Source organism: Hemicordylus capensis, chromosome 4 (assembly GCF_027244095.1).
Source record: "Hemicordylus capensis ecotype Gifberg chromosome 4, rHemCap1.1.pri, whole genome shotgun sequence".
Lineage (NCBI taxonomy): Eukaryota > Metazoa > Chordata > Lepidosauria > Squamata > Cordylidae > Hemicordylus > Hemicordylus capensis.
In genome coordinates this window covers 163149357-163172308 of record NC_069660.1, presented here as the reverse complement: position 1 = coordinate 163172308, position 22952 = coordinate 163149357, and the positions used below count along the sequence as shown (strand labels likewise).

The 22952-nt window shown below is 42.9% G+C and overlaps 2 protein-coding genes across 4 annotated transcripts in view; one reads left to right on the top strand and one right to left on the bottom strand.

Moving 5' to 3' along the window:
* Window positions 1-2417: 2417 nt before the first annotated feature.
* Window positions 2418-6075, bottom strand: METTL18 (methyltransferase like 18). Its single transcript, XM_053250746.1, has 2 exons — window positions 5848-6075; window positions 2418-4439 (listed from the first exon to the last, which is right to left on the bottom strand). Exon 2 carries the CDS (start codon window positions 4259-4261, stop codon window positions 3182-3184), a length of 1080 nt encoding a protein of 359 aa, XP_053106721.1. The 5' UTR covers window positions 4262-4439; window positions 5848-6075; the 3' UTR covers window positions 2418-3181.
* Window positions 6076-6077: 2 nt separating this feature from the next.
* The window catches only part of FIRRM (FIGNL1 interacting regulator of recombination and mitosis), an 88352-nt gene continuing 71477 nt past the window's right edge, over window positions 6078-22952 (top strand). For all 3 annotated transcript variants that reach the window (XM_053250740.1, XM_053250739.1, XM_053250742.1), the window contains exons 1-4: window positions 6078-6326; window positions 11130-11169; window positions 19403-19491; window positions 20287-20391. In XM_053250740.1, coding sequence (XP_053106715.1) covers window positions 6222-6326; window positions 11130-11169; window positions 19403-19491; window positions 20287-20391 — 339 coding nt within the window. In that variant the 5' untranslated portion in view covers window positions 6078-6221. The remainder of the gene's footprint in view (window positions 6327-11129; window positions 11170-19402; window positions 19492-20286; window positions 20392-22952) is intronic.

The following is a 22952-nucleotide window of genomic DNA, read 5'->3' as shown; positions in this document are numbered from 1 at the left end:
CTCATGTTCCTCACAGCTTTGGGGAAAGTGCAGCTCTGCAAGGTCAGCACAGTGGGAGATGGCTCTCACTTTGAAGGTTTTTCTGACCAAGTGACTACTGTCTGCAGGACCACTTCATGTTTCACAGTGGTATGGAATCAGATAACTAAACATGATATACACTGCTTGTGTTATATTTTAAAAGACTTGTGTATTTCATTATACAAAGTTTCCATTCTATTATTGTGTTAAAATGCTGTGTTTTAAAAGGCTTAATATCTTTTCCTACAAATCTGCAGGATTGGGTTCAGGCATGTATCCTTTGGCAAGCCTGCCATGGGTTCCCACTTAACTAACTTCTCATGTTCAAAGAATCCTAAACAGGGTCCCTTCGGTTAACCCTAGCATTATCTCTACTAGTTGGTAGAGGCATTTCCTTAGGAAGACTACATTGCACAGACTGGGCCCAGAAACTGACTGGTAGGTGCTAGAGGACAAATAGAGCAGGGCTATTGTCTTGCTTATGAAGAGCCCCTGGTGGCGCAGTGGTAAAACTGCTGCCCTGTAACCAGAAGGTTACAAGTTCGATCCTGACCAGGGGCTCAAGGTTGACTCAGCCTTCCATTCTTCCGAGGTCGGTAAAATGAGTACCCAGAATGTTGGGGGCAATATGCTAAATCATTGTAAACCGCTTAGAGAGCTCCGGCTATAGAGCGGTATATAAATGTAATTGCTATTGCTATTATGGGCTTCCTGGAAGCTTCTGGCTTACCACTTTTGGAAACAAGATGTTGCATTAGATGTGGTCTGATTCAGCAGGATTCTTATGTTCTTATTCTGCTGATGTGGAAAAGATCCACATTTAAGGCTTATCTAAAGCCAATCAATGGGATTTGGGACAGGAGCATTCTGCCATTGCTATATCTGCATAGCTCCTCCGCATCCTGGCAGAACTGGCTGCTGGTTGAAGGTTGTCAGCAAACTACATTCCTACAATACCTCTGGGAGGAAGCTGAACTCCCATTCACAGAGGCACCAGGAGACAACAGCAGTGCAATGCCATATTCTCTTGACATCCCCATCTGTTGAGGAGACATTGCTCGTGCAACTCCCAGGTGAGCCGTGCCATATCTGTCCCCAGCAGGTGCCTGCCCTTCCTGTCTGTGAATGATGCGGGCTCTAGGAGGAAGCTAAGTTCCCATTCCTGGCTGGGAAGGAAGAGCAGGTGGGGTGATCGTGGTGGTCCAACTCACTTGGCTGAGAAGGTTGTGCTGGCACTACTTTTACCATGTACTCTCTCTACTGGCAAAAAATCTCTTTTGGACTCTTGACAAAGTTGTGTCACAGCCACTCAAAAGAGAGCCCGAATACTTCAGGGATTAGCAGTCAGCCCTCAAAGGGGCCAGGGCTCTTGGCAACTGCCCAAGGGTTTTGACCCCTGATGCCAGCCTTGCTTCCTAGATTCAGAGGTACAGCCAAGTTAGCATAAGTTTTCCCATTCTGTTTTAGCCAGGCAAATAGCCACAGCTGCACAACCTAATTGCATCAGAGCTTCACCAGTCTGAGTTACTGGGAAAATGAAACTTTGTTTGCTGTTGAACTTGGTGAGGAATAAAGATAATGGGGAAAGATGGGTAAAACAGAGATCGAAAGTGCTGGGCACAGAAATAACATAGGGATGATGTAAAAAGGGAGTATCATGGGGTTCAGAGTGATATGTGGATGGAGAAACAGAAGAGCAGGGAGACAGAGATGCGGATCCTGAACTGTGGAGAGAGAAAAGAGCATGGGTTATGGGGTATAAAGGAAGGAAAGAAAAATGTGTTCTATGAAGCAGAGAGAGAGAGGAGGGAGAGGGGGCTTCAGAGACCTGTAGTGGTGCTGAGAGAGAAGCTATGTATACATGGGGAACACAGAAAAAGGGAAGTTAAAAGAAAACACCGTTAAAATTGTAGCAAAAATGTTTTACCAGTTACTACAGTGATGTGGCCTGCTCAAGTTAATACAAGAGTGGTCCTCAGAATGGATAAAGTTGTGTACACCTGCTATAACACACTGGTTTGGTTCTGACATCTCCATCGTCAGTCCAATTATACACATTCATTTTCTACCATGTATATTAAATCTTGATAGCTAGATATATAAATAAATATATTTCACTACAGGCATGTTATTTTCAGAAGCAGCTTGTATAATGAATTTAGAGCTAATATACCAGTGCTGAGAACAACTGGAATGGCTATTACCATTTTGCCCTGCTTATGAATTTTGAGACACCTGGCTTGGGACTGCTGGGCTAGATAAACCTTTGTGTGGCAATCATATTATTGTAAGTCAGTAAGAACAGATATTGAGGTGTGCATGTGGACTCTGGGCTGATGCATAGGAAGAGAAAAACATATAAAAATAGTGTCAGTTCCAGCTATAAACAAACAAAGTAAATATGAAATAATATTTATTGAACCAGAAAGAATGCAACCTTTGGACTCTACAGAAAAGAAAGCTTGTGTAGTTTAAGAGACTAGCACAATATGCAGACATGGTGTGTGTCCTGTGTCAAATAATTCCAAATAATTGTACGAAGGGAGCTCTGATTTAGTATCTATATAAATAAAGTTGAATATTTGTCTGTCTGTCTGTCTGCTATACATTCCCACACCCTCTGAGCTATCGGGACCAAACTTGGCAAGGCAACTTACTAGGACCGTACAGGTAACACAGGGTACCCGGGAACCCTGACAACCACACTGCACAGACAGAGGAGCATACAGTGGGTATAGCCTCTGTTTGTCTGTGTTTTCCCTATACTTTCCCACACCCTTTGAACTATGAGGAATGAACTTTGCAAAGTGACTTCTTGGGACTCCACTAGTAACATAGGGTACCTGGGAACCCCGACAACCACCCCGTGCAGACAGACAGGCAGATATACAGCAGATATAGCCACAAAACAAAGAGCAATGCTGGGCACTTATAGCTAGTTCAGAATAAATTGTGATCTCAGGATTTGGGGGTTTCTGACGAGACCTCTAGGGTGGCAGAACACAGCGAGCAGCAAGACTGGGGAGGGGAGGGGGGCAAAAAAGGAGCCATGCAAGAAAAGCACAAAGATGAGTCAAGAACAAAACACACTAGCAATTTACCAAAGGAGTCAGAAGAACACAAAATCATATCTTTATTACTATCCTGAGCAAGTATTATGCTAGCAAGAATCTTTAAATACCAGTTCAATAATGAAACGCTTTAGGCCTTTGTCAATCACTTTAACAATTCTAGATTTAAACACATTTTTCTTTTCAATGAATTCTGTAAAAAGTAGGACCCCACCTCCACATCCAAAATAATGTGCTTTACTGGCCAAATATACATAGCCATTAGTTTCTAGTAATCTTGAAAGTGTATCATGCAAAGCCTCATAGTAATTGGGATTGTAAATAGTCTCTGAGGTGAGTATGAGATCATATTTTGTGAAGGGCTTATTGCTGCTTAACAGTTGACTGAATTCTGACCATTCTCCAGAAAAGAATTTGCATTTAGGAAGCAAATCTTGGGTGAAGTCTCCTTTCTTGCGTCGTTTTAGACAAGGCTCAGTAAATCCCTTGATATCATCATCCTGATGAGCACAGTTAACTAGTATAGTAGGCAGTGTTATTTCTTCAATCACTGTGCTGTTAAAGTCCTGAAAGTGGACTCCTTCAGCGTTTCCCTTTAATGCAACTATTCCAAGCAATCCTGCCCCACAGCCAAGGTCCAAAACTAGCTTGTGTGCAAACTGAATGTCAGCTTCTGACAAATAATCCATGAGGTCATATGTGCATTCCCAGATTTTTAGACCTCCTTCATAGACACCTGTAATTAGGTCAGAGTGAGAAGAAATACTTTTAGACACCATGTCTTCCCCTAGGGAGCCATCTGAGAGTTCTGCTGCCTCCACCACGGAAATATTTATATGACATGTGCCTGGTAGGGTCCTTATAATTTTATTTTCTAAGACTTTGTTAACATCTTTGGGAACATTATGTTCCTTGGCTGATTGTGGGCAGAAGTGTTTCTTTGGCAAAGTCGTGTCTTCAAGTTTACTCAAAGAGCACTGGCCTGCCACATTATCAGGGGTTTCTGCTAAAGGCTCCTGGTTTAATATATTTTTTTCTATGGAAACCTCTTTGCTCTTCGCTGGAAAGTCTTCTTGATTTTCTTGGCCCAATTCTTGCTGTAACTTTTCATTCCCAAGAACCTCTGTTCTGTTTTCTATAGAAAAGTTGAACCGAAATGCCATTTTCATGTGAAAGAGTTACAAATGGTAGATATTATGAACATGCGACACGTCACCAATTGAAGTACTGACTGTGCTATGTTGAAAAGCTGTTTGCAGGTTCAGTCTTTATTGCGAGATCTTCTTCCATGTAATCAAATTTTCCACTAGATCTACCAAGATCACCTCTCAAATGTACACATACATTCTTTAAAAGCAAAAGAAAGAAAAAGAAAATATATAATAATTGGTCAAACAATAGTAGTAGTAGTAGTAGTAATAAAAATAAAAGGATACTAATTAGATTTTTTCTCTGCTACTTTTGGGAGCTCGTAACGGATGGGGATGTGAAGGTGGTTAAAATATAGCCCTATCCTCTATAAGGGAATAGGGTCCCCAATAATTGTTCCCACACTATTTCGTTTCTAGGAGAAATCTAAGTGTTCTATCCACAATAACCTATATGGACTTATGTCCATACCTTCTGTGATGGCATAATTGTGCATTCAAAATCAGCTTCGGTTTCAAACTACATGCTTTGTTGCTGGGAGCATCCAAAAATACAGGCTATTACATTCACCCCTCCCCCACCTCTTTCAGCATTATTCCTGAAAACTGAAAGTTCTGTTTAGATAATTTTATTTCCACCCAGAGGCTCTGGGCGGTGCACAACATAAAACTAACAGACAATCATTTAAAAACAATCGGCTTAACACAATATAAAAAACAATTTTAAGAACAGTCAAGAACATTTAAGAACAATTTTAAAATCTTGGAAGGCCAGACCAAACAAATAAGTTTTAAGGGCTCTCTCAAAGGCCAACAATGAACCCAAGCTATGAATTTCTGCTGGGAGCACATTCCACAGCCCAGGACAGGAGCAGCTTCAGAGAAGGCCTGATAATAAGGAGCTACAATGATGTTTTCCAGTTAGTTCATGATCCATGCTTAAAAACTAAGACCATGTGACTGACTAGATATTCCTAGAGGATAGCCAAAAGCTCTTTTAGTGTCCAGTTTGTTCTGATCCACAGACAGAGTGAAAAAGGAACTGGCAGGACATGATTTATCGGGTTCCACCTCGGTTATCCACAAGGCATCACTCTTCGCTCCTGAGTCGGGAGACCCGGCAACCCTGCCTGGAAATCCGGCTCTCTGACTCAGAAGAACCCTTTCCTGCCAATCTCAGATAAGTGGGAGTTTGGATCACGTGGTAACCCAAAGGCAGTGGCTTTTTTAGGCCTAGTTTTCCACTAAGGTGACAAATCTTTTGTCTGGCCACTTCAGACTGCAGGTGGGGGCAAGCAGGAATTAATACTCTTCTTTACAAACGATTCCCTACACACAGAAAACGAGCATATCAGAGGGAAGGCTAAGGCGGGCATCCCTGTCTGGCCTAACTTTCTAGCGTCAGGCCTCTCTCTGACACGCCAGCTTCCTAGAGAGCGTTTTAAATTTATTGTTGGTACGGAGGAAGAAGCCTTCAGTCACGTGAACCTTCTTCACCCGGACGAGGCCTGCTGCTAGGCCTGAACTGTCCACTCCACAGATCACAAGCCCAGGGGCGGAGATTAGCTGCGGCAGCGGCAGTAATCACCCTCCCCGTACTTACTTACCCGGGGAGAGAGGAGGACTCGGCCCAGTAGGGCTTGCTTCGGAGTGCAGAGGCTCGCGCTGTAAATCTCCTGGAAGGCCGGAAAGGAAGCCGAGACTTGACAAAAGGGCTTCGATCTAAGCACCGCCTATTGCCTCATCGAGCCCGTCCCGCCACTTTCGCCTCAGCCGCCGGCCGCTTCCACACACGCTCAGCTACGACGTCGCCGCCATTGCTACAGCCACCGCGGTGGCTGCTGGGACGAGTGGGCGGGGCGGCCCTCGCTGAGCGCGGCAAAGCCAGAAGGTGGCGGGCGGCGGAGCAGAGGCGGCCTCCCTGAGGGGAGAGGACGGCGGTAGCAGCAGCGGTGGCAGCCCCCGCCTCCCCGCCCTCACCATGTCCCAGGCGGAGCCCGAGGCGCTGTCGCTGCTGTCGGAGGTGGAAGGCTGGGACGCAGAGCTGTGCCGCCGCCAGCTCTCCGCAGTCCTGCCTCGGCTCCTCATATCCTTCTCTCCCGCTGGAGCTGTAGCTCGGCCTCCCGTGGGAGCACCAGGGGCGGGCGGGCGGGCTGGCTGGGTGCGGGGAGACGGGCAGTCTTGCGCCCTGCGAAGGAAAGGGTGGCGGAGGGTTGGGAGCTGCGACGTTATGTCTCCATCCTTTCCTAACTCGTTGTGACTTGGAGTGGCGGGCTGGGAAGATCTGGGTTCGGCCTTTTGGCTAAGATCATGTGTAATCTATAGCTCGCTTAGACTAGTCACGCACTCTCTCCCAGCCTAACCTTCTTCCAGGACTGCTATATTTCATTCATTCATTCTATATACTGCCCTTCCTAGAGTGGCTCAGGGTGGTTTATATTAAAATAAAAAACAATAATAAAACAAGTAAAATTAGAAAATGTTTTAAAAACCAGATTAAAATTAAAACGATTTCATTAAAAGCCAGGCTAAAAAGATGGGTTCATATTCTTTTCTTTAAGAATAAATTGGCAGGAGAGGTAGGATAGAATTGTGTGAAATAAAACACTTAGGTTCAGTGTTCTCTCTAATTATTTGGCAGTATGAAGGCATTGTGTGTGCACATGCATTCAGAATGGGGCCTTCCTGATTTAACCTGAGCGGGATCTAAAATTAACTGAGCAGACATTAAAAATGCATGAGTGCAAGCCTTAGGGAACACTGCTTAGGTTATTTAAATAGCACTCATATGATGTATTAAAAAAAAAAACCAAAAACAAATGGGAGAATCCCCATTCCACCACTCTTACACACGTGGACAAATGTGTTGGTGGGTACCCCTCCACGAAAAAAGAAGAACCCACAATTGTCTCTGAAATAACTTGAAACTGACAAAAGTAATTGGCACCCATCATTGTTTATTCCACATTTAACAAAAATCAGACTTTGCTTTAGAGTTTTGATGCAACAGACTATTTCAAATGACACAAATGAAAATGGCATGGACAAAAATTATGGGACACTTAACCGAATATTTTGTTGCACAACCTTTAGAGGCAATCACTGCAAACAAGCGATTCCTGTAGCTCTCAATGAGACTTCTTCACCTGTCAGCAGGTAATTTGGCCCACTCTTCCTGAGCAAACTGCTCCAGCTGTGCCAGGTTTGAGGAGTGTTTTCTTCAGACTGCATGTTTCAGTTCTTTCCATAGATGTTCGATAGGATTCAAATCGGGGCTCATAGAAGGCCACTTCAGAATAGTCCAATGTTTTGTTCTTAGTCATTCTTGGGTGCTTTTAGCTGTTTGTTTAATGCTGTTGCATTATTCTCTGGGGGATCCATGACCTGTGACTGAGACAGAGCTTTCTGACACTGGGCAGTACATTTCACTCCAGAATGTCTTGATAGTCTTGAAATTGCATTGTTGTTTGCATAGACTTAAGGCACCCAGTGCCAGATGCAGCAAAACAGCCCCCAGACATAATCGAGCCTCCTCCATGTTTCACAGTAGGTATGGTGTTCTTTTCTTTGAAAGCTTCATTTTTTTGTCTGTGGACATAGAGCTGATGTGACTTGCCAAAAAGCTCCAGTTTTGTCTCATCTGCCCACTGACACTCAAAAAGCAACTGATGGTACAATCAGACACTGATGGAGCTTGACCTTGGAGTTCAGCTTGTATCTCTGGAAGTTGTCCTTGGCTTTTTGTCTACCACTCTTACTATCTTTCTGCCCATTGTGGGGTTGATTTTCCTCTTGCGGCAGCGTCCAGGGAGGTTGGCTACAGTCCCATGGACCTTGCACTTCTTAACAACAAGCTGACCCCTGCATAGAGCATCTGTGCGCTCTTTGGGGCAGGCTACCTCTCTCCCCCCTGCCCCAGTCTCCAGCTGGGCCGAGTGCCGCCGCCTCCTCACCTTGCCCCCGCAGCCCGGGCTGGACCCACCGCTGCAGCCTGGCCCACTACTGCCACTGTGCCGGGCCCGCCGCCTCGTCTCGCCTCTGTGGCTGCCCAGCCAGTCAATTCTCCTGCCACCGCGGCCAGGCCCGCTGCCACCGCGGCCGGGCCCACTACTGCTGCCGGGCCTGCCGCCTTGCCTCAGCAGCTGCCCGGCCAGCCAATTCTCCTGGGTGCACCTTAGCCAATCAAGCGCCTCCGCCGCCTAGCCAATAATCTGGGCACCGGGAAGCACATTCGAAGGCACACCCAGGAGAAATAGTAATATAGATATTTGCAACTGTTGTCACAGGAACATCAAACTGCTTGGAGATGGTCTTATAGCCTTTGCCTTTAACATGCTTGTCTATAATTTTCTTTCTGATCTCCTCAGACAACTCTCTCCTTTGCTTTCTCTGGTCCATGTTCATTGTGGCGCACAGGATGATACCAAACAGCAGAGTGACTACTTTTCTCCATTTAAATAGTCTGAATGACTGCTTGCACGATTGCAGACATGTGATACTAATGAAAGAAAACAGCTAATTTGAAAAATCACTCTAATCCAATTATTTATGATCTTTTCTAGGGGTACCAACAAATGTGTCCAGGCCACTTTAGAATATATTTGTAAAATAAGCAATACTTTATCTCTTTTCACACTTGCTTTGCTTAACGCGATGACATATCAAAGGCATGCAAGTATACATGGGACAATTGCTTTTCATTTAATCACTTTTCAGGAGGCATAAAACACTTTTTCAATGAGCTGTAAGGGTACCAAAAAATTTGTCCACGTGTGTAGATCACCATCCCTCCCCTCTCTGGATTTGAGATAGAAGAGCCCTGTTCAGACATTATGTTGTGCATGCTAATTGGGCAAAGAGGCACCTTTTTAACGTGGTGATTCTCTTTATTTAGCAGGTGGAGAGTAACTGGCCCTATCCACCCCCAGCACAGTACTTCCAGTGACTCTTGCTGGTGCCTACCTTGTGTTTCTTTTTAGATTGTGAGCCCTTTGAGAATTTTGTTGAAGAGCGGTTTATAAATGTCCGTAGTAATAGTACATGCAGGTGTCTGTACATATGTACATGTCTTTGTGTGAATGACTATTTTCTCATATTTTCCTTTAAAAGGGGAACTCAAATGCAGGGTACAGACAGGAGGTGTAGTGTTGTACATGCATTGAACATAATACTGTATGTGAATTGCTACATGTGTACAACTCTGTACAATAATACATTGTACACAGTTTGTGCATTGAACATAACGTGAATAGGGCTAAGGTGGTTAAGGATTACTTCTGTAGTGACAAATACTAGATGGGTAACCATAGTAATCAGTTGCAGCAAACCCATGAGTCTTGACATCTATAATTCCTAACTCATTTAGTATGGCACATTCTTTTGTGGTCCATAATGTGATAAAATTGGATCAATGAAAGCTTATGCTATAATAGAATTGCTAGTCTAAGGTGCTATAACATTCTTTGTGGTTAAAGGATGTAATCTTGAGAATACATTTGTTTATGTATTTTAAATCATGAATTGTTTTTATGTCACTCTAGCTGATAGACAGTCAAGCCTGCAAAATATGCAATTTAAAAAGGGACTACAAAACCCACTAAAATTGTAAAAACAAAAAATCCTCAGCTCCCCTGACAAGAGCCAGCGTGGTGTAGTGGTTAGAGTGCTGGACTAGGACTGGGGAGACCCAAGTTCAAGTTCCTATTCAGCCATGATACTTGCTGGGTGACTCTGGGCCAGTCACTCTCTCTCAGCCTAACCTACTTCACAGGGTTGTTGTGAGGAGGAACTTAAGTATGTAGTACACCGCTCTGGGCTCCTTGGAGAAAGAGCGGGATATAAAATGTAAAATAAAATTAAATAAAATTTAAAAATCAAAATTCTCTCTCTTTTTTGAAAGTTAGACTGTTTATTTAAAACTACTGTAGTTACCAAATATCACCTGCCTGGCTAAGCTTTCTTAAATAAATCATGTTTTAACCCATCTCTTAAAAATCACTTGAAAAAGTGGATAGCTCAACAAGCAAAGGGCAGGTGTCACAACTTGTACTTTTGAGTTGGCCCGGTCTGAGTTCAAACTGGCCCAGTCCCCCAAAGGGGTGTGCTGGTCTGAGTTCGAACTGGCTTGGCCCCTGGTTCTAACAACTGGTTTGAGCTGGTATACCGGCTCGGGTATACTTGTAAAGTAACCAAAAGGCACCCGGGGGCAGGGGGTAGTGAGAGAAAGCAATCTCTGTATCTGTGACAGAGGCTGCGGCGAGGTGGCGTTGGAGACAGAGGGGACCAGGGGCTCCTCCAAGCTCCCCTCTGGCCTCTCAAATGAAAGCCTGGGCTGGCTGTGGTCTGGTTTGGGCCTCTGTGCACACGCAGTAACCATTTTCGTATTGCAGTAGAGTGTTCCTCAGAACTCAATTTCTGTGAGATAGGCTCTCGACACTAGTGGTCCCTCTAGTTTTTTCCATCTCTGTGTGGAATGAGTTTGGTTCTGGACAGCAGTATCAAGGCAGTGTGTGCACACCTTCGTTCAGAATGGGGCATCCCTGAGCGTGATCTAAATTGAACTGAGCAGACATACAAAAACTTGTGAGCGCCCACACATACGCACACCTTCGAGGGAACAGTGCTCGGCACCCCTACCAAAAAGCAATTCCCTGTGATTCTTTGGGAGAATCCATGATGGTATAAGACTGATAAATGTGTATATTTCTTTGCAATTGAAATCCATTGCTGTGTGGAGTAAATTGAACCAAAATATTCTCACTGTAAATGTTTTTTACAGTGAGAAATATTCTCACTAAAAATTCCCAATAGAACAAATATTTTCAGGTATTATTGAGGTAGCCTTTATTTGCAGATCTAAGTATATATATTTTTTCCTTAGTATTTGCACTCTATGTATCAGATTTCTGACAACTGGACTCAGCATATTTGTAAGTAAATGCTATACAAATTTCATTTAGGCTTACAGTACATACAAAAGTGCTTTGCTGTTTGCAATTAGTATACAGGTATTTTGCTACATATATGATATATATTGTTTTCCTGTCTATGCTGAATTGTTGTACGTTTCAGGAATGCATATGTGAAATACTTTATTTTACTGTGAAATACCAAAATGTTTAAGGTCTGACTCCTTCACTATTTGATTCTCTGTATGAAACAGTAATAGAATTAGAAATTTGCTCCCCTGTCCCATCTGCAATTAACATAAAATTTTAGCAAATATATTGTATTTATTATATTTCTACACCACCCTAAACTTCCGTCCCTGGGCAGTTTACGGCAAAATAAAACAAATTGAAAACCCGGTTCGGCTTGACAGCTTGGTCCGGGGGTATTCGTGAGCCTTTTGGAAAAAAAATTTTTAAAATTTTTTTTAAACCTTAAACCTCTTCCTGGGGGTTGTCAAAGGCGGTGAGGGTTCTGCAGAGGTTCCCTCCTCCCCACAGGCCTTAATAATCATCGCCACGGCCGGTTCTATAGCCATTTTTGGCCCGTTCGGCCTCCATAGCACAGCGCAGTGGCGATTTTGGCTGCCTCCACACATGCACAAATTGCCTCTGTGGAAACCCCCCCCCCCCCCGCGTTTGGCAACCCCCGGATTGGGTTTAAGGCTTAATTTATTTATTTTAAATTTTTTAATAAAAGGCTCACGAACCCCGGACCGAGCTGAATTGGGTGAGAAGTTCGTGGGGGTGCCGGACTGAACTGCCCTGGTTGGGTTCGATGCTGGTCCGGCCTCGAACCGAACCGGGCCAGCCTGTTCCATGCACACCCCTATCTACATCCCCTGTGTAAACAAAACAAAAACTCCTCCTGGATGCACTTCTTTAGAAAATAAATAAATAAATAAATAAATAAATAAAAGTGCTTATTTTAAAACATACCAGTGTGAAAGAGTGGTACAGTTTTAGAATGGCTGTGGAAAATAGTAATAATAAAGCTGATGAGAGACGAGAAACCACCATGCAGAATAAAGAACCAGAAGAGTGTGAGCAAAGGAAAATAGATTCCCAGGTGCAGAATTGAAAGGGCATGTGGGGTGGTACCCATCCGAGCCAACCCTATCCTGCATCACCATCCACCTGGAGGTGTGCTTACACCTCTGCAGCTCACTTGCAGTCTGTTTACACACATTCTCCTCTTTCAATATTTTGTCCTACTCATTCTAGATAGTAAAAGAGTAGTTTGAAAAAGTACAGCAGCATTTCTCACAGATGTGTACAATTATTCATGGTCAAAAAGGGCTGTATGTCATCTGGCCATCCAGCAATATTACCCATAGCAATCAGCCGTCAAGGTGATATAAATCACTGTCTGGAAAACCCCCAAGTCTCTGAAGAGCTCTTATCTGTACACAGTCTTAGTATTTTTAGAATTGTAGCCTGTTTCAAACTGTTATCCTATATGATGCTCAAAGCTTCTGCATAATGTACATTAGTCATCCATATTTTAATTTTCTGTTTAGTTGAAAACAAAAGGCTAATATTTCTCTTTCTGTTTGATTGCTTATTTTGTAGTAAAAAGCTGTAGTGTAAGTTGCATTGGGGTTACTCAATAACATATAAGCCTTGGGTTATTTATTTTTGTTGTTGTTGTTGTTGTTGTTGTTGTTATGCAGCCAAATTAGTTTCCAGGACAACCTAGAGAAGCCATATCACTCTTGTTTGAAAACTGTTGCATTGGCTGCCAATGTGTTTCTGGGTGAAATACAAAGTGCTGGTGATTACTTTTAAAGCCCTAAATGGCTTAAAAGAACATCTTCTTCAGGATCTCTACTGCTTTTTAAAATCATCTGTGCAGGTCCACCTACAGTTGCCACCAGCTCTTCTGGTGATGACTTGGGGGTCAAGTTTTATCTCCTGGTAGAGGAGGGCATCCATTATGGGTTATACCAGTCCTCCCACTTGCTCCAGAAGCTGGGCCTATATTAATTAGGCGAGCCTCTGAGAGTTGGTGGAAGAGATCTCTACCAAATTTTTCTATCCTAGTCACCTCCAGAGACAGCCACTTTCTTTGGAGTTATTGCTTGCCTTTGAGGCCTATTTCGTTTGGTTCTTTTCTACAATTCTTTTCCTTCCCATGATTTTTTATTCTCTATTGAGAGGTTCCTTGTTTTTCTCTCCCCCTGCCCTTGTTTCTCAGGTACCTTCCCAGTCCAGGACTAGGAATATTTCAGTAACCTGCATTAGCTTCTAGGGACAGCTTCCTGCTTAAACTGATTGTTCGTGCTCAAGTGGTCCATAAAGGGAGCTCTTCAAGCACCACTCAGCTCTTGTTGGCTCTCCTCTCCATGTCTGACCCAGATCTCAAGTAAGGACCTTCCAGCTTCCATGTTGCTGGCTTTGAATTTTGCTGCCGTTTAGGACAGGAGACGGGAGCACCTCCAGTGCACCCTCTCTCTTAGCCTGAAATCTTTGCACAGTTCTCAGATGCCATTGCACCACAGTACAACTACCTACTACTTCCTCTGAGTGCACAAGACAAATGCCAAGCCTGGTGCCACCACCAAACATGCTTTTCATCGAGATGATGCTAGCAATGCCATTGCTGCTCTCAACTGCAGAGCCTGCTCTGTCAGGTGATGTTGGCCCCCTCCTCACTCAGGGCAAGGACAAGCCAGCAGATTTCTTTATGAGGGATGGGGCAGCATTAGTAGATGTGTCTTGAGGAGGGGTGAGGCCTGAGCAGGCTCATTCCCCTGTCTTAATAATGTGCCTAATTTGCCACCAGGGGGAACCTTGCCACTGACCTCTCCCTTACCAGTGGGCATTCCCCCTGCCAATCCAAACCCAACTCCTGGCTGGCAGGATTGGATTAGGAAGTGATTGCCAAAGATCTCTAGGATGGGCTTAGAGGCAAAAAAGAGGTACCATATAAGACATTGTTCCCCTTCTTCCTCGGTTATTTCCTCCTCCTTCTCCCTCATGATATAAGGCGGGGGGAGGAGAAAAAGTAAATAGCCATTCAAAGGTCACTCTGCAGACACCCCCCCCCCATTCCTCTACCTTATTAGAATGGGTCTCTCCTAACTCCCAGCTTTTCCAGGGGCCTCCTACCAATCCGGCTCATCCTGATTCTTCATTGCCCAGGGATGATGAACTTCATTCGCCCTCTCCCCTCAGCAGGTTTTAAAGAGGTGTCAGAAGGAAGAAAAAAGCTTTCCCTGAAGTTATTTTTACTAGAGGACTTTGTTTCTTGATTGAATAAAGCCATTATTACTTTAGAGTTAGAAATGTCTGATGCCTCTGAACAGCAACCTACCTCCAAAGGTTTCATAGTTTCCCCCAAGTATAAACCCAAGCAGTGTGTTATTCAATTTCCAGATCACTTTATTGAGGCCACAAACCCAGAACGGCATATTCCAGCTACCAGCAAACGCCCTCGTTCTGTTTTGAATAAATACTTAACACTTCATCAGGCTAGAATGAACCTCCTGAAAGTACCCCCTATAGATGCTTCCATTGATGTTCTCTTGTTGGGTGCTGTCTTACCTTCAGATTGGAGTGCTCAGCAACCAGACTGACAAAGAAGCTGCAGCTGCACTCGGAGCTTGTGAAGTTTCCACCCTTGTCTTTAGTAACACAGCCGCTTCCTCTATTTTTTCCAGGGCATCTATCTTATGGGCTGATGAATTACTTACCAAGACACCTTCGGACCCAGCAATGCTTAAAAAACCTCACTAAAGATTTGATGGACTACAGTCTTTGCTGCAGATATCAGCCTAGATGTTATCAGATTTCTTGCAGGGACAATGGTTTCTGGTGTAGTAGCCAGGAGAAAGCTCTGGCTAAAATACTGGAATGTGGATGTATCATCGTGGTCCCCTTCAGTGGAACAAAACTCTTTTAATGATGAGATCCTCAAGGACACTTTTGCTGAAACCAAAGATAAGCACAAGGCCCTCCCCTCTGTTCCTTGCAGGGAGAATGGGAGACAGCCATAGAGACCATTGCAGTCTTTTCATCCCTCCAGTCCAAACTTTTGATTCCATGATGGGGACATTAGGGGACAACCACCCCATCAGAACAGAACAGACAATCAACCTAATCAGTTATCCTCCTATTCTCTGGATCCTCCCAAGATGGATGCCAGTAATCCTGTTGCCAATAGAGAGATGTCTTTAGGAATTATTTCATGAGTGGGAATCTTCATATTTCAACTAATGGGTGATCAAGAACATTCAGCGTGGTGACTTGAAAGAATTACACCTAACTCTTTGGGACAGGTTCATACCTACTTCCTGGTCCTGCTTCACTATCAAGCACAGGGAACTATCAAGCACAGAGGTCTGTTAGAAGCAATACACCATCTTTGCTCATAGGCACAATAGAAGACGTACAGTCAGAAGTGTTTATTTCATGTTCATGGTGCCAAAAAAATGTCAGTGCTCTCAGAGCAATATTGAACTTAAAGCATTTTAAGGTTTGTCAAAGTTCTGAATGGAGATACTCTGATGCGTCAATCCAGCACCATATCTATCAATATCAATAGACGTGAGGAAGGCATATCTCCATGTGTCCATCCATCTAGACAGCTGTCCCTGTTATGATTTTACTACCAAATTCGCCATTTCCAATACAAGGCTCTTCTGTTCAGACTATCCTCTCCCAGAGGCTTCACAAGACTCAGGTCAGCAGTTGTAGCCCATCTCAGACTTCAAGTCATCTATATATACACACTTTTTGATGATCTTCTCTTGTATCCATTGTTTCTTCATGCACTCTTGGGTGTTCAGATGGCCCTACACTGCCTACGCTTACGTAGTTTCCTAATCAGTGAGACTAAGAGCCATCTCTGTCCACTGAATTTGATATCTCACTAGAGATTCTTGTAGATATGATATATTCTCGAGGATAGAATTACAGTATCATCTGCTCTCATCAACAGTCTGATTGACCTCCCTTTAGCAAACTTGCAGTCCTTAACTCATCTCTTCTGTCTGATGGTGGCCTCAATAGAATCGGTCCTTAGGCCAGATTTCACCTACGTTACCTTGAGTGGACCTTGCTACCCTACTAAGAGGACAACACTCATAAGCTATACAATTGGATTCTGATCTCACTAGCACTCCACTCTACTCTGTTATGGTGGACAGTTCCCTCAAACCTATCCCTGTGGAAGTCTTATGCAGAAATGGCAAGGGTGCTGCTAACCACGGACACTGCCTTCATGAAATGGCACAGGGCAAGTGGAACCCTCAAGAGCAGTCCCATAACATCATCTTGCTGGAACTATGGGCATCAGATTAATCCATTAGCCTTCCAGCATCTCTTGGAGAGCAAAGATGTTCTGATCTGAACAGACAACATGACTGCCAGGGTGCACATCAACCACCAGGTGGGGAACAATTCCAGGTCTCTATACCAAGAGGCCATCTTACTGCTTGAGTGGGCAGAGAGCCATCGGTCATTGATAACAGCTCATCATGTGGATATCAGGTGCAACCCCTAAGTTGACTGGCTCAGTTGTCAGGACCTGTCCCATCAGAATGAAGCCTGAATCCCGAAGTCTCCCTGTCAATTACTAGGCACTTTGAGACACTGTGTTAGATCTGTTGGCATCCCCTGTGAATACCAAGCCATCTCTTTTTTCCTTTCAGTTTCCTGACAGAAGGGATGGAAGTAGTGGATTCCTTGACTACTGCTGGTGATGTCTTCTCCTATACACTTTCCCCCTCAATTCTGTTGCTAGGCAGACTCCTCAAAAAGGTCAGAGTTGAGAAGACAGTGATGATAGTGATAGCTTCCTACTGGCCCAGAAGGTTCTGTTTCTTAGGAATGGTGCGCCTAGCCACAATTGAACTGTGAATTATACCAGTCAACATTGATCTCTTTAGTCAAGGCCCATTCAGATTCAAGGTAGCTCTGTTTAGCCACACAGAAGCTAAAGAACCAATTAATTAATTAAACTGCTTTGGGAACTTTGTTGAAAATAAGTATGAAAATATTTGTTGTATTCGTATTACTAATCAAACAAGGTAATGTCAAGTTTTATCTAAAATCTTGGCATCACAGAGTGTGTCCACTAATTATACTTATTAGTCTACTTGGAAGGCCTTCCTTCAATGACCCAAATGCAGTAAAGTTTCAGTAATCTTGTGTGGTCTTGTAGAACTTTCTTTTCTACAAGCCAGGCTGGACCAAGTCCTTTGGTCCAACAATCCAATCTGATGGGCTTCCTCACAGAATTACTTTCCAAACCAGGAAAGTGACCACTAGGATCCTATCCACACTTAAGAGGCTTCCTCAGGGTTGCAACACTCTTCAACCTACCTACAGTCCACAGGTTCCCATCCTGGGACCCACATAAGGTTCTCAGTGTTCTTCACTAGCCTTTTTTTGAACCCATCACCTATTCTGCTGCGCTAATCTCCTTCAAGATGCCCTCTCTGGTTGAAATTACCTCTGCTAGAAGGGTGTCTGAGCTTCAGGACCTATCTATAAAAGACCATCCTTGGTATTTTTCCCAAGGATCTCAACTCACTGTTCCTCAGATCTCAAGGCACTGGTTTCCTTTCCTTTTGCCTCAGTCCTTCCCATCAGATATATAAGAATTGGCATTACTTGGATGTTCATAGAGCACTCATAGAATACATTAAGCGGATGGCACAATTTCGACAAATGGGCTCACTTTTCATTTCATTTATTTTAGTGTCCATGGCAAAGAGATTTTCTTCACCACAATTTCCAGGTGGATTAAAGTTTGAATTTTCCTTGCTTATGAGGGAAATGCTGCCTCCAGCTCAAGTAATCGCACATTCTACTAGATCAGCAACAAATTCACTGGCTTTTTCTAGCAATGCTCTGCTAGATGAAGTGTGCAGGTCCAGCCTCAACCTTCACTCAGTACTATAATCTAGGTAAATATGCCTCTACAGAGGATGCTTTTGGATACTGGATACTTGGATACATATGTTTCCACCTCAGCAGACTCAACCTAAGCTATCCTGAAGTATTGTTGAGGTATATCCCATACTAGATGCCCTCCTCCACCAGCAAATAAAGGAGCATTGGTACTTACTTGTGAAGGTTTCTTCTTGTTGGTGGACTGGAGGGTATCCACGCCCGCCCACTGCTGCTGTTGGCTGTGTCTTCCGAGGTGAAGGGGCATCTTCCAGCTGTTCAGTCTGAACTAGATGGCTACGTACCTGGGATTCCTCCTTCTCTAATTCTTCTAACCACTGAGAATCTCTTTTCCTACTAGATTAGTTTCTTCTTGCTGCAACTTGGCTGTAAAAACTGAATGTAAAAACTGAGTTCCCTCCCACCAACTCTTAAAGGCTCTCTGGGTTAACATATGTCTTGCTTCTAGAGCAAGTAGAACCCACACTGGATTCCAATCCACCAAGAAGAAGAAATCTTCATGGTAAGTACCAGTGCTGAAGTTGCCTCTGAGCTTTGGAACATGTTTCCTGCAGAAATATGACATTTGATATATCTGGCTGCTTTCAAGAAGGCCTTGGAACTCCCCCCCCCCCTTGATGTTCAGTTGTTTTTAATTGATTTAATTGGTTTTGAGTTGTAAATGGCCTAGATATTTTCTTTTAATTTGGTGCTATAGAAATATAATTAATTAATTAAATTACTGTTTGTTTATATATGTATTTATTTAGCAAATTTATTGACCGTCTGACTTCCATAGACTCAAGGTGGTTTACATAAATTAAAACAACAATGAAAAAAAGAAACAAGGGGGAAACACACACACACACACACACACACTCTCTCTCTCTCTCTCACAAACTAAAAGCCTGGCAAAATAAATAAGTTTTCCAAAGCTTCTTAAAGGACAGAAGGGAGGTGGCATTACGAATCTCAGAAAGCAGGGTTTTCCATGAGGAGGGGGTTGCAACAGAGACGGCCCTCCCATGAGCCCCATGTACCTCCCTGGGCCCGGAACTCTGAGAAGGCCCAACTGAGATGACCTAACAGGGCGAGCTGAATATTTACTATGAATATTTATATACTGTTTTTCAGTTTTTAAAAAAAATTATCAAAGAGGTTCACGTAGTTAATAAAATGTAACATGGTTCCCTGTTCCAAATCATTGTATTATACTTCTATTTTATTATTAGTTTTTATTTTCTTTAAATAAACTATTTCTTTACCATTCTTTAAAAGTATTCTCAGCAATGGTTTTCCTAAACCTTTTAATCCACAGGTGTCTTAAGGATCCTGACAGAAAGATTCCTGCCCCACATTAATCTTTCTGAGTTAGAGGAAACATTTTTCCCTAAAATATTACCAAAGGTATGACACTGCATTTTGAATTGACAAATGTGATTTACGAATTGCTAAATCTGTACTCTGGAATGCTTTGCATGATAGTGCACACCCCCCACCCCCCAGAATCATGTGTTTTCTTTTTTCAGATAAGAACTGTGTTGCTATGTTTGTTTATGGGGCAGGATGCAGATAATGACAAAGTCCCATTGAAATTAATGGAACTTAAGTTAGTCATGTGTCATTTATTTGTGTGATGTTCCTAGGTTAGTGTGGATCCTCTCCCTAAATTTTGCTGCTTGTTTTAATGGGAGCTCAGCTGGAACCAGTTCCAGTGAACAGGTTCATCTGGATCATGATCCGTTGCCATTCATAAAGTTGGGTTCTGCGTCTATGCAGGGCTTCATGGGTGGATTTCACGAGCTCCTTGTAGCACCCATGCACCGTTTATTTTGGTGGTTTGAATGCTACTGTATTTCCTCAGTTCCTTTCTGACCGCTTTAGCGTTAACCTTGTTCATTCTCTGCTCCTTGGTTACTCAGTTAGGTTCCGTGAGTAAGCTATTTGGACTGATATCTTTTCTGGTTCTGGATATTGGATTGTTTTAATCCTACTCTTTTGCTTCTGGATGTTGGAAACAAAAAAACACACTGAAATCTAAAAAAAACATTCAAGAGACGAGATGCGTTGATTTTTGGAGGCAAGTTGCCTTCCACTGATAGTCACAATAGTTGTCCTCCATTTTTGTTCTTTTTAATGTATGGGTCTATATTGGGTTCTCTACTAATAGTGCTTTAATTGTAATCTACTTTTTTCAATCAGACATTACAGTTATTTGATCTTTTGATATATGAAATAACCAACCAGACAAAAACATTAACGAGCCAGAATGCAGAGTTACATACGTCCTTGAGGAACCATCTACAGGTAAATCTAATGAAATTATTTTTATGAGGAACTACATTTTTAATGTTCCACAGTATTGCCAATACTTTATGGAGGCTTATGCCAGCCTATGAAACATAAAAGCATTGAGAATTTAACAGTATGCTTAAAAAAACCCTTTTATGGTTATTAGACACACACACACCCCAACAATGAGTACGAAAGCAGAAGACAAAGATACAGTAATGCAAGTCTGTTGCATTAAAAAAGTGCAGCCAGGAGAGAAGTGTGTCTTCTAGATTGAATTCAGTTATACTGTATCACATTACTGATTAAGAGAGATTAGCTAGTTGCAACTGAAAGAGGACTTCCAGCAGCATCTTGTGGGGCACTGTGCGAAACAGGATACTGGACTAGATGGGCCTTGGCCCTCATCCAGCAGGGCTGTTCTTATGTTCTTATGACTTCTAAAAGGTCAGCTTAATCAGTTCCATTGCATCCTAGGCTCCCAACACCCATTATTTCTTGCAAGTTAAAGAGATACTTGCCCAATGTATTTCAAAAGCACTCTAGCTGATATATGGAGCCACATCCTGATAATATAATTATATGATGTTAAATAATGTCACAGTTGGTTTCATTGGTAAAAGCAACTTGAACAGATTTAATATATAATTCACTGCTGTTAGCCAAAATTGTTTTGCTCTCAATCATTTTCACCACTTTAGTATTCATAATCTGTTTGGGGAGTACTGAAAACCCAAACTCTTCCTGTAGTTGTGTAATATATTTTATTAATTTGCCAGGAAGGTAATTGCCACTGATAGAATAAATATTTCTTTCCAATATATTTTCCCCATTCTGATTCCCATTTACAATTAACTATTATTTGAAGCCTTACCGATTTGTCCTAATCAAATCATAAAACTTGGACAAGGAATTGGAGATGTGTTAATTTTTCAAAGGCGGTTAAATATCAGGTGGGAGTACTTATCTTGTCAATCAGACAGTCTGCTTCATTATAGAGACCTCCAGATTCTTTATAGTATCTTTTTCCATTTAACTGGCAAGAGAAAATTATCCCAGAAAATTAGTTAGAATTAATTTTTGTCTAAGTTAACTTTATGACCTAAGATTTTGCTTTAAGTTTTAGTACATTATATAAAACCTTTTCCTAGGTCTTAAGTAATGTTTCCAGGTCAGATAGATGTAAAATTAAGTTGGTATATGCATTATTTTTTATATCGCTAATCCAGAAGCATATCATCATGAAGATCAATATTTTATTTAATAAAATATTACATACTAGCTGATCTGGCGCAGAGCATCTGCGCTCCTAGTTCTCCGTCTCTCCTCCTCATCTTCATTCTCGCCCCCCACCTCACTTCAGCCCCAGTCCGTTCTCCTACTCCCAGCCTGCTTTTCCTCGCCAGCCTGCCTGGCTGTGGCTGATGCTTTTCCTCACTGGATGGCCTGGTTGGCGCATTCTAGTTCTCCCTGCTGCTGTTTCCTCCCACACCTGCCCTCGCCACTGCCGCTGTTTTCTTCCACCTGCCCCACTGGCTGGCAGCCCCAATCTTCTCCTCGCGTCCGCTGGTACTGCCATTTGCCCACCAGCCGGATTGCTGCCACCACTGCCATTGTCTTCCCCCGGCCCATCCCCGTAGCTTTCCAGCAGCTCTCCGAACTCTTGCGAGAGCTGCCACACATGGGATTAGCCACAGGTATGCCTTAGCGGATTATATATAAAGAAGATTTTAATACATCACTGTATTCTCCGTTTGATATCACTCTTACTGAGATATCACCATTAATCAACACTGTAGTTTTAGGATAAGTATAAAATTTTTCAATTCATCTGATGACTGAAAGCCAAATGTTTATTTTTCCTAAGCCCGAGAATCAAGCCTAACTCGCCCCATGCTAGTCCATTAAAGTGTTTTTCTGTGTTTAAAATAAAAAAGCAGCTGGAATATTTAACATTTTGACCATACTGCATTCAGATTCAAAGGGTAGCATCCAGACCAATACCACAGATGCAGCCCCATCAGTCCTCTTAAAAAAAAAAAAAAAGCAGCCAAGGGACCTTCATCAATGGCGTCGGATCTAGCATGGGTGGCTGCAGGGGGAAGATGGAATCCCTGAAAATTGGGCAATGACACCTTGCAGAAGGCTGGTCTTTTCAAGAATAACAGTTCACAAAGCAATTTACACAGCAAAATAAATGATGAAGATGGTTCCTTGTTCAAACGGGATTCACCGTCTAAAAAAGACACCAGCAAAGAGTCCCTGGAAAAGATGCTGGTCTGGGGCTAAAAGGGGCAGTTGCGCTCCCACTGCTAAATATATGAAGCACCACTTAAAAGGTGGCTCCTTGCTCAGTTAGGAGGATGTTTGAATTTGCCAATATTGTTGTTAACATTATTAAACTATGGTTATAAAATTCTTTGGGGCTATGAGACATCAGAAATTACTATCCCTGGATTCCTGATTAAAATAACATACACACCGCATTCCAAGTATTTTCAAAATACAAAACTCGTATTTCACACAAGTATACCCCTCAGGTTCTGGCAACAATGGGCTTATGTTGTATTTTTAAA

What these genes read in the sequence shown, in the direction of transcription:
- METTL18 (XM_053250746.1), bottom strand. Translation starts at nt 4,261, where the DNA reads ATGAAAATGGCATTTCGGTTCAACTTTTCTATAGAAAACAGAACAGAG.